The 11,662-nt window shown below is 45.4% G+C and overlaps 1 protein-coding gene across 1 annotated transcript in view; it reads left to right on the forward strand.

Moving 5' to 3' along the window:
- Window positions 1-8,592, forward strand: part of LOC135218882 (uncharacterized) — a 20,017-nt gene extending 11,425 nt beyond the window's left edge. The window contains 2 exon segments of the mRNA XM_064255329.1: window positions 8,153-8,276; window positions 8,491-8,592. Coding sequence (XP_064111399.1) covers window positions 8,153-8,276; window positions 8,491-8,592 — 226 coding nt within the window.
- Window positions 8,593-11,662: the final 3,070 nt, after the last annotated feature.

An 11,662-nucleotide genomic window follows, 5' to 3' on the forward strand; every position in this document is an offset into this window, starting at 1 on the left:
CTATCATGACATGATTCAGCGTTTGGATTTGGACCCTCCTCTGTTGATGCAATGTACTACCACTGCACTGTCCAAAACTAGTCTTAGATGAGACTTCTTCGGGGTAAGGAGTCTCTTCAGGGTAAGAAATACCGCCATTGCTTCCAGGACGTTTATGTGGAGCTGGCAGAACTGAACTGACCAAGTCCCCTGAACTTGTTTGAATTGAGAATATCCCCCCCAACCGGACAGGGAGGCATCCGTGTGAATGGTTAACACTGGAAGGGATATTGAAGGGGTACCAATTTGGCAAGATTCTTCACTTTTGTCCATGGCTGAGCTGGTTGCGAAGGATCTGTGGATTACTGACAACTTGTCCCGAGATTTGACGTTTGCTCTCGATCGCCAAACTCGATTTATTTATCTTTCAGCATTGTTTTTCAGGAGGATGTCTGTCACTGAGGCAAACTGAAGAGAACCTAGGATTCTTTCCTGGTTTCTCCTTGATGTTTGTTTGCATTTGAGAAATTGCCTCACAGACTTGGCTATTTGTCTTTTCTTTTGACCACTGGAATTGACAGATTGTGGGAAGACAATCCCATTGGATTCCTAGCCACTGAAATGAGACTCCGGAGTGAGTTCTGGATTTCGATTTGTTTATCTGGAACCCCAGAATGTTCCAGAAACTTGTACTACCTTCCTTCTTCGTGGGCTTTGAGACATTCCTCGACCGTTGGTGCCCAGATCAACCAATCGTCGAGGTATGCTGCTACCATTATCCCTTGAGTTCTCAACTGTTGAACTACCACTTCTGCTATTTTCGTGAATACCCTGGGGGCTACATTCAGACCGAAGGGCATCACTTTGAATGAGAACTTCTGATTTCCTAGTTTGAAGCCTAGGAACGGACGGAAGTGTCTGGCTATAGGGATATGATAGTATGCGTCTGTAAGATCGATAGAGGTTGTGACGGCCCCGACGGGGAAGTAAGGTCCGTACCTGCAAGATGGTGACATTTTGAACTTGTCGCAACGAATGAAAGAGTTTAGCTTTGACAAGTCTAAGATTACCCTTCTTTTTGTTGAGCCTTTCTTTGGCACGCTGAATAAGCGACCTTGAAATTTTAGATGCTTGACTCTCGCAATAGCTCCTTTCTGAAGGAGTTCCTCCGCATAATCTGTCAACTCCTTTGATGGTACTTGATAGAATGATTTATTGGAGGAGGATCTTTGATCCAACTCCACCCATCCTTTGGACACGATGCTCTGTGCCCATTTTGCTGACCCCCACCTGTGACGGAAAGAAGGAACAGCCTCCCTCCTACCTGGGGAGCCTCACTGTTGTTGAGCGGGTTGACCTCCGCGCCCTCCTCTAAAGTGCTTGCCTCTTGCAGCTCTTCCTGTGCCACACTGGCGAAAGTGGCCTCTCGCCCTGCTACCCCTAGAGAACCTGTTGAAGGTTGGGTAGGCCTGGCTTTTCATACATTGAATTGAAGGCCGGCGAGACTGCATAAGAGGTGGAACGGTTTGACTTTGAGAGACAACAGGAGAATAGGCTGTGTCTGCTTCGAGGTTGACGGCTGTCCCTGTTTGTGTAACTGGGACGGCCTGAACGAAATGCTGTTGCTGCTGTTGTTTCTGGTAAGGTTGGAACCTTCTACCTGTCTTCTTTAGTTTTTTACCAGCAGCAGGGGCGGTCTATTGTTTTCCCCTTGGAAGAGAATGCCCCCATCTGGCTCTAAGGCTCTGGTTAAGCTAGCAAGCCTCATGGTGCACCTCATTCACAGAGGCCTCTGGGAAGAGGTCCGCACCCCACATGCTGGAAGCTAAGAGTCTATTAGGCTCATGCCTGATAGTTGCCTACCTCAAGACATGCTTTCGGCAATTCCTTCTAGCTAAGAAGAAGTCAAAGCATCGGCTTGAACCGTTTGGAGCTGGGATTTAGCCAGTATCTTGAACACGGTTCTGTAGCGTATGACAGGCAGCCATCTCCGTAATGATAAGGGAGTTAGAGACCTCACCCAAATCTTTTGTACGGGCATCAAACTCTGCCTGAATAAGGGTATCAGGCAGTCTTGGAAGCTTCTCGCTAAACTGATCCATCGCGCAGTCTGGCTTCAGCTTACCTACTGAGAAAGTGGCAGGTAAGTTCTCCCACAATTCTCCGAAGGCCGGGAAGTAGCGGAGATGTAGATTCCGCCTCCCTCAACTGTGGCATGGGCTCGTCTTTAAGGACTGCCTGAAGAGTCGCTTCTACTACCTTAGTACGAACGGAAGAGAAGCCTCCTCCTCCGTAGCGAAGATAGTAAAGGGACTCTTGAATGCCTGGAGTTTGGTGTTGGTACAGTCCCAATCCTCCAGGCAGTGAACCCATTCCCGCTGTGCATGATCCCTACTATATAGCACATCTCTCGGGAGATCTTATCCTCTCTATTGAGAGCAGTGCGGTCAGCCTAGCATATCCCATGAAAGGCTGAGTCCGTCCGGGAGGGTAGAACTCGAAGTCCTCAATCCTTCGAGTTCCACACTCCGGGATAGAAATCATGCCGTCCTTGAAGGGGGCATAAGCGGACCACTCTCCATGGGTTATCCATAGAGAAGGCTGGTAGGGATTCATAAGGAGGTAACTGTAAGAGACCAGTTACCTGCTACAGGGGACCTTGGTCTGAGGGGCCTGGTTGAGGCCGAGCAAAGCAAAGGTCGTCGTATAGACTGAACCGGACTGGTTATCGTGTTTGACAGCTGTGCAAACATCTGCTCAAACTTGGAGCCAAGAGAGCCAACCATCTCTCCCACTTGCTGCATCACTACTGCTGAGAAAGTGGTGGGATCAAAAGAGCTCGGGGGGGGGGGGTTTTTTTTTTTGTTTTTTTTTTTTTTTGCCCCCACCCCCCGCACCCCCACCCCAACAAGGAGTTACCGGAGTAGATCCGGTAGATGACCGGAGAAGGCGTTGGCTCGGCCGGAGCGCGAGCCTTCTCCTTAGAACCTTGCTTCTAGAGTCTTAGAATAGAAGCTAGGCTTTGCTTTCACCGAGTCTGCATAGGAAGTCATAGACTTCCTAGCTGAAGAAGACGACGACTCCTTAGAAGTCGTCTTTATAGGGTCTTCTGTTCTCTCTGTCCCTTCACCTTCGGGGGTACAGAGAGGGCGGGAGAGCGAGCAGGGATCTCAGATCCCGTGAAGCCTTGGAAGGAAGAGGAAGAAGGAACGGAGAAGAAGATCCAGGAGCACCCAAGGGAAGACCTTGGGCGCCCGACACACCTACCTCAACCAACAAATCCTCTGCCCCTACCGCCATAGGCTCGATATTCAGGTCCAGGTTGGCCACATCTGGGACCGGCTCCTGCGTAGAGACGGACCCAAACGCCTGCTGCACCTCCTGCTGAATAGGCTATGAGTGGGGCCGCCGAGATGGGGTCCACATACCCCGTCGCCTTGCCTCCGGGGAAGATCTGGACGGCCAGCTTCTTAGAGCATATAAGGCTGGCCCTTGGCAGCGTTCTTCCCGAAGCCGCCCACCCACAAGCCTTCAGGGTTGCCAGGGCGACTTCCTTCACGGCGGCAGCCTGGAAGAGAAGGCGATATGAAGCTTCTAGCGGCGGAAATACGGTTTAAAAGAAGCTTAAAACTAAGGTTAGTGGATAATAAGACGAAGAAAATGTCCAGGAGTAAACTTACCCCACCCAAAAGCTGACTCAGGAGGTCATAGCAGATGGTGCAAGCCTCCGGGTGCCAAACGTCCTCCGTTGTGGTTGGGGCACACGGGGCATGGTTCCTACACTCTTCATGGGCGCAGGGGTCGTACAATGTCGCGTTGCAACCTGGGACCTGGCAGTTGGTAGCCTGTAAGTGGAGAGATACATGAGTATCCGGTGCACACTTACAGCCTAACAAATACTCCGCTGCATGCCGGAGCATGTAAGTTAGATTAAACCAGAGCCCCGCCGTAATACGTGTGGTTAACTAGGCGGTTGGAGGAGGTCTGAGGCTACGCCGGAGACAGGAAAAAGATTCCAACCAGGAGTGGTGAGGAGCCATGAAACCACGACGGAGAACGACGGAGATAGTAAATAAATAAAATAAAACTAAAAAGTCACCGTAAATAGTAAGGGTATATCCGTATATAATGAGGTATAAAACTTTCCGTCTACTAGAGGAGTGCCCGGGTAAGGAGCGAGCTCTCCTCCGGTAGCGAAAAACAGGATATATTAGGCAAGCAACAGACCACTAGTATTTCCACCCCGCCCACTGGCGGAGCCAAGAAGGACCTATAACCGAAGGAGCCCCCGGCTTCAGCGGAGGCGCCGTCCGTTAAGGTAAGGGAAGATTGGGACTGGGGAATGGGGGGGGGGGGGGGGGGGGTGTGGGGGGGGGGGGGGGGGGTCTCTCTCTCTCCTCTCCCTCTCTCTCCCCCCCCCCCCCCCCTCTCCCCCCCCCCCCCCCCACCCCCCCCCCCCCCCCCCCCCCCCCCCCCCCCGTCGCTGCTACTACCCGCTAGGTAACCCGGATACCCGAGACAGTGGTCGCCCTATACCCCAGCTGGTATGGAGCTCCAGGCCTCCTCGGAGGGAGAGGGAGGTAGGCTAACGGTGGTTGTCGTGACACCAAGGAGATCCACCAGACCCCTCCCTATCACCTGGTAGGGAGGGAAGGGGAAGGGTAAGGTGCTAAGGGACACGTGATCGCAGGTGGCCTAAGCCGCGATAGCAACACAACCACAGAGGGGCCACGTGAACCAGTCTGTACCAACACATGGCGCAAAGCACCTAGGCTAGCCTAAACACACCTAAATACTCTGATAATACATCGTAAGGAGGAAAAGACACTTTTTAGTAAAACGAAAAAGAAGCCCAGGAGGATGGCGAACTGATCCGAAGAAGCAGTCGACTACTCGGAGCCAGCGGTAGACCGATGAAGAGCAGAGCTGGGATGCTGGGCCAGAAAAAACACATATAGCCTAAATACCAAACTAAGAGAAATGGTAAAAAGGGCTGTGTCCTAGCTATAAAAACGATGTAATAATACGATGAACGTAATATAAAAAGCCATAAGCATAAGATGTCCCAGTATGGGAGACCGGGAAATCTTAAAACACGAGGCGGCACACGGCCCGCCACGAGTCAACCGGGAGACCGTATATTGACCTATAAAAAGGAATACTGGTCCCTGGAAGACTGAAATACCAGGAAATACTACTTATGAGCACTTAACTTAGCCGAAGCAATTGCAGCTCGTTCCATCGTAATGGTTGGTAATAATCCGTGAAAAAACAACACAAGGGAAAAATGCACCTAGCGCTGTAAAGCTAAAGATTAAGGATGACCGCTAGGGGCGCTGCTGTCCGTGGCGTCGGTAGTAGTAGTAGTAGCGGCCGCATCACCCTTTAGTATCAGCTCTCTCTGGTGGGGATTTTATGTTGGAAGGTCTAAATGGTAAATGACTCGTGGTATGATCCCCACTCGCCTCTATTCCCATAGACGACACTTCTTTTATAGAGTGAGCGAGTCAGTTTTACTGACATTTTCTTGATTTTATTTTTTCTCTGGTAATTTTAGATTAATTTTACCTAGAAATAATGATCTTAAGGATATTTCATAGGCCGACACGAGCTGAGCCCAGAAAAGTACTTTGACACGTCCTGACACTGGAGATGGGCACCAGTCACGAGTCATCGGTGGTGAGAGCAACAGCTTGAGACCTCTACTATCCTTTCGAAGTACAGTGGTACCTCGACATACGAAAGGCTCAACTTATGAAAAACTCGAGATACGAAAGCAAATACGAAAAATTTTACAGCTCTACGTACGGAAATTGCTCAAGTTACGAAAGGTTGTTGCTGTAAAGTCCCGAGATTCGCCCCGACCACCGAGAACAATTTTAAAACTCCCTCGCCGCCAACTGATTAAACTCGCCACCATCCTCCCGCTCTCCCATTGGTTTTCCTGATGCTAGTCACCCCGATATAAAGATCCTGCTCTCCTATTGGTCAGCATCTACCCTTGTGCTTTAAGTATTCTATTGGTAAAAGGATGCTGTAATTGAAAAAAGAAAACTTTATCATGCAATACATTTAATAAAAAAATACATTAGGTAAAGATACGAAAACCTCATGATATGAAGGGCGCCTCAGAACGGATTAATTTCGTATTTCGAGGTACTACTGTAAGTATTTTCTCCAAAATTAGAAATTAAGGTCATATTTTAAGATTAAACAGAGGTTAATGAAAAGCAGCCTTGCGCAGTGCAAACCATACTCCATGACGCTTTCAAATTTTTACTTACAACACCAAAAATATAGAAGATTGACACCATCACATGTTGCGTAGTCACTTGTGTCAATAAACTTTCCATTCCATGCTAAATCCGCACACCACTTTTACCCGTAGACGCTGGGTCACTTTCTTCACAACAATCGTCAACAATGACACCAACTGCCTAGTACATCCAAGGAAACTACAATTTTTTGATAGAAAGAGAAGAAGTGTGCGCTAGATAATTAGTAGGTATTCTACAGAAGCAGTCCCACACGGACGGCAAGGAACGTAACTGCAGATATGACATCCACTAGGGATTGGGGCGTCCAATGTATTTCACTGTGTTTAGTACTGGCCCCTGGGGGGTTAATTACAGTCGTCCGAATAAATATTACTTTAAAATTCTTGTTCAGCAGGTAAAAAACTGCATAGAAATACTGCAACTGCCATAGTCTAGGCAGCTGCGGATAAGCACCCTAGATCTACCGATAATTATTTAAATAAATAGTTAAACAGCAGTATAAGGTCATGAATGGCATAAATTTTTTACATATGATTATTATTTTGAAAATATTCATTGTTGAAAAAGTAACTAAACTCCTGACTCAAGTATCAACAGTTTTGCTGTGAACAGTACTTACGGCGTTGTTCGTGCTCTTCCATTGTTTATCAGTGTTGCCAATTGGTATGTGTTTACCCTCTAAACTGGGTATAAGACTTACCCAAAATCGGGGAAATAAGTAAAATTAGCGTATCTATTTGTAGGATATATAACATAGAGCAATTTTATCATTATTGCATTACTATGACAAAAAGAATTCATGGAAACAGTTTGTAAATGCATCGGCGTATGTGTGAAGCTCCACTACATTGGCAGCGATGACATTTTGCCGCCATCTGCGCGTTTCTGCTTGAGAAATATCTGTAATTTTTCGGGGTTAATTGGGTTGCAAAAAAGATAATAGACATGAATTAAAAAGAACATTTTGAAGTAACAAAGTAAAGTTAAACTAAATAATTAGTAAGGTAAACAATTAAAGGAATAAAGCTTTGCACTTCATAAACAATAAACAGTGTAGTCATGTGCTGCCCTCCACTATGTTTGTGGAGTGAGCGCTTAGGAACTAGGAACAGCAACGTGGTTCAAGTGCAATTGAGAGTGAATTAAGACCAAAAAATATATAATTACAATCAAATAAGCACTGTGGAGTTTCAGTTGTGATGGCGGTAAGGATAAAACCACTGATTACAAGGTAAAAATAAATTTCAGTTCAAACCATGACCCCGGGAATAAAAAGTTTCATACTTTCACTAATATAGACAACAAAATGTTTTATTGTGCTGATTACAACTGCCATCTTGAGCAAGATCAATAAACGTTACATATATACGCTAACATTGTTCAAATGAGTGCTGGGAAGGCTGGGAAAGATGCCTATTCTAGTTCATATGGCACTTTCATATATCACATTATGTTGACAAAACTTTAATCTTTTGAATGGTATGCTTAAAGATGTAATTGTATTCGTGTTTCACCAATTGAATATTGAGTGAATAAGGCTGATCCACCCGATGACGATGGATCCACTGCGATGTTTCCCCCTATATTTAGATATTCTTGGCAAACGCGTTTGTTCTGGCAAGAGTTATTGTTTTGCTGCGCCTACTAGCCTCAGGGTTCTTGAACTTCAAGAAACTGTACACGAAGGCAGTATTCCAAAGGTGCTTTGATGTGACCTCAGACACTGAATGGACCCTAAGAAAGTTCTGGAAGGATCACTTCATATCTTTAATTGCGTAAGTCTCGTAGAAAAGGCTTGGTAGGGAGTGACTTCCAGGACAATGAACTCTGCTTGGAGAAAATTATGGCCAGAGTGTTACCTTGAGAAGGATTTTGAAGGGTTTTTTGTTTTTTAGGCTGACCCTACCACCTGTTGTGGAGTCTATTGTGTCTCTGGGGACGTCCATGGGCTTGGATGTGAGTGGCGAGGATGTGGAAGAGCTAGTGGATGCCCACAGGGAAGAGCTAACCATAGGAGCTGCAAGACCTTCAGCAGGAACAGCAACAGACGACAGACTAGGAATCCGAGGAGGAGGAGGAAGAAGAGAGAGGGGATACTGTGCCTACTTCAGTGATTAAAGAAATGTTTGCCAAGTGAAGTGATAAAGAATTTTGTTGAGTCGCATCATCCTAACAAAGACGTTGCAATCTGTGTCTCTGACATGTATAATGACAATGCTTTGTACTGTTTCAGGCAGATGTTGAAGAGACAGAGAAAATGTCTTTGGGCGGTTTTGTTATTTGGCAGGGGTCCAGTGACTCTCAAGCTAGTCATAGTGCTCAGACATTGCACTAAAAAATGTAGAGAAGTAACCCCAGATAGGTTCATGATACCTGAAGTCCTTCTGGAGGGGGATTCCCCTACCAAACAGTAACCTCTCTTCCCCCCTCTCCCCTCCTCTCCATCTTCCATACACTAACAAGCGTCTGCCATAAAGGTAAGAGTGATGTTAAATGTTCATTATTCATTTCATTATTCATTTATATTTATTTCTCATTGTTTTCTGTATGTAAAACTGTTTCTTCCTTGTACAATGTATTTTTTGTTAATAATTTTGGGGGTCTGGAATGCATTATAATCTACTATTTCCATTATTCATTATGGAAATATTGTGTCAGTTTTTTGTACGTTTCAGATATCGTTGGAGGTTCTGGAACAGATTACATACTAAAACTGAGGTACTACTGTATGTGGGATCAAGGTGACCAAAAATTCTTAATTGATGGCCTAGTTAAGCAAAAAATGTACAGCTTCTATAAAGTAGAGCAGTGGATGAAGAAAGTGAGCTGTGATTCCTTGGACCATAGCTAGATTTTAGCCTATAAAATTAAGAAATCTAGAAAATTATATAAAGCTTTACTTAGTTTCCTAGCTTCATTATGTTACCATAAAAGCAGGTTTGACATGAAAAAACTCATATTTGGTAGCCATTGTTAGTCCTCAAAGGCATCACTCGTATGTTCCCACTAGGGCTCCTTAAGATACACTTACTAATACTGTCAAGAATTCTTTCATAGCGTTGTTTTTAGGTTGAAATAGAGTCATTGTAAGTACATACAATCAGATATGCCCAGATCTGCTTACCTTTTTTATGTACTATATTATTCTTTTATAAGTAAATTTTCTTTATTCCTTTTGGTCTTGAAATATTAAATGAATGATTTGTCTGTTAGAAGTTAGTTCCAAGATTGTGCAACAAACACATGCACACACACACATAGTATACTATACTATATATGAGAGACTACCCACCAGTTAAACATCCACTTGCAGTAGAAGAGTTAACTGAGGGTTTGTGAAAAATACTGTAATGCATTTTTGCCTTTGGAAAATTTTACATAAAAAGAGATAGAAAAAAGAGCAGACATCAAAGATTGCGATGCTTTAGACATTAGATGAGAGGGGTTAAGGAACAGTTGTTCAGAAAAGCTGTAGATATGTGAGCAAGCAGGATGAAGACCTGTAGGAAGACCCAGAAAATCATGGAAAAATGGTAAAGATGAACACCTAGACCTGGTTACCTCGGGTAGAAAAAGTACAGGACAATATAAGGAGAAAATTCATTTCATGTCTGACTCCTTAGGAAAAACCGATGTACAAACAATTTCACACATGAACTTACCGAAACAATTACATAGCTTATACCTCTTCTTACTTTACGGCAGTTGAAATCCCAAATTTCTTGGCGCTAACGGTGCTGCTGACGTGTAGGTGATACGACCCTGCCCACTTTCGGGGATCCCCGGTACTACTGAGCTTTGCTTGACAATTCATTTCCTGCTGCCCACAGTGAACACCCGTGTATTTTGCTGCAGTCAACTGTTCGCCATTTTGTATGACACCCGATTTGGTGAAGTACAATTTTCTTGGTTGTTTTTTGTGTTTGACGGCTAGCTGCTTTCTTTATTCATCTGTTTAACGTGAGTTTATGTCAGATTCGGTTCATCTGTTAGTTTTGCGCAAAGGATGCAAAAACTAAGATTAGCCAATTATGTTATTGACCCACACTCAAAGTGCGTGAAATGTAGCGGGCGAGTGTACTAAAGAGCGTACATGTAATGAATGTGAAGATCTAGATGATCAAGGATGGAAGAGTTTTTTTGTCTTACCTTGATAAGATAGGAAAAGAAAGGCAGCCATTAGGGCTGATAGTAGGGGTAGATTAGAGTCAACTCCTTTGCCGTCAGAGGCAAGAAGGCCCGCTTGTCTTCTCCTATTTTGTCAAACGTCTCTCCTATTGATAGTCCTCCTACTTCAGTATTTCTTACTCCGGCTCAGGTTCCCCATGCTTCTGATTCCGACACCATTGCCCAATTAGAAAATAAGATGGATAGGAAATTTGAGCTGCTTGTTAAATCTGTCATGGATTTAGGTACATCTTTTCGTGAATTTGTGACTAAGTCTAGTGAAGTGAAAAGTGCAAGTGTCGTATCCGAGGAGGCGGCTGTCCGTCCCTCCACGTCTCCTAGACCGAGGTCACTGTCCCACTCCCCAGCACCTGGGAGAAGACATACCATGAGTCGAAGGGAGACTGGAGGGATTTGCCCACGGGCGGCCGTTGACTCAGTCGTGAATTTCGACTCGATTACTGTAAAGAGACACCATTGGAAAGGTGTATTGATGTCTGGTGTAGGTTTGTCGTTGGACTCGAGGTGTGTTCGCCTGATACCAGGTGAAAGAAGTGGAGTGAAGTGTCATGCCCGTTGAAAAGGCGCCCAGTTCCATTGGATAGTTCGTCATCACCTGTGAATCCCACCTGAAGAGAGAGAGGGAAAAAGAGTCCTCAACCCTCGTGTAGCTTTTGGGAGAACCCTGTGTATCTTTCGCCTAGTAGAGGTTCGGGTGCTGTTCGCAAGCTATCTCGCGAGGTATCAGTGTCGGACTCGCATAGTTTTATCTCGCCGACTGAAACAAGGAAAGTTTTGACTCGTTCGCCAGCTAACGAGCGAGAGAGTTCGACTCGCAAATTTTTATCAAGGAAGTTGTCTCCTTCGCCCGCACCATCGGGAGATGATGCGAACAACAAAGAAGAAGCTTTTCTGGGCTCAGTTCGTGTCGCTGCGCGCGAAATATCCTTTAATCCATTATTTCTAAGGTAAATGTACTAACACATCCACCAGAATAAATAAATAAAGAAAGGTCAGTACAACTGAACTCGCTCACCCTCCAAGAGGGTGTCGGTATGAACACTATGGCGATGAGACCAATACCACGAACCTCTTGCCGAATTAATAGAAAAATCTCCCACTACAAAATGCCCACCCTAGAGGGGAGCCGACCCCGAGCCCCAGAGTGGGGCAGCAACTACTACTACTCCATCCCATGCTCCCGACTGCTGTGCCTCTGGTGGCCATCCTTTTCAGTT

This window comes from Macrobrachium nipponense, chromosome 1 (assembly GCF_015104395.2).
Source record: "Macrobrachium nipponense isolate FS-2020 chromosome 1, ASM1510439v2, whole genome shotgun sequence".
Classification (NCBI taxonomy): domain Eukaryota; kingdom Metazoa; phylum Arthropoda; class Malacostraca; order Decapoda; family Palaemonidae; genus Macrobrachium; species Macrobrachium nipponense.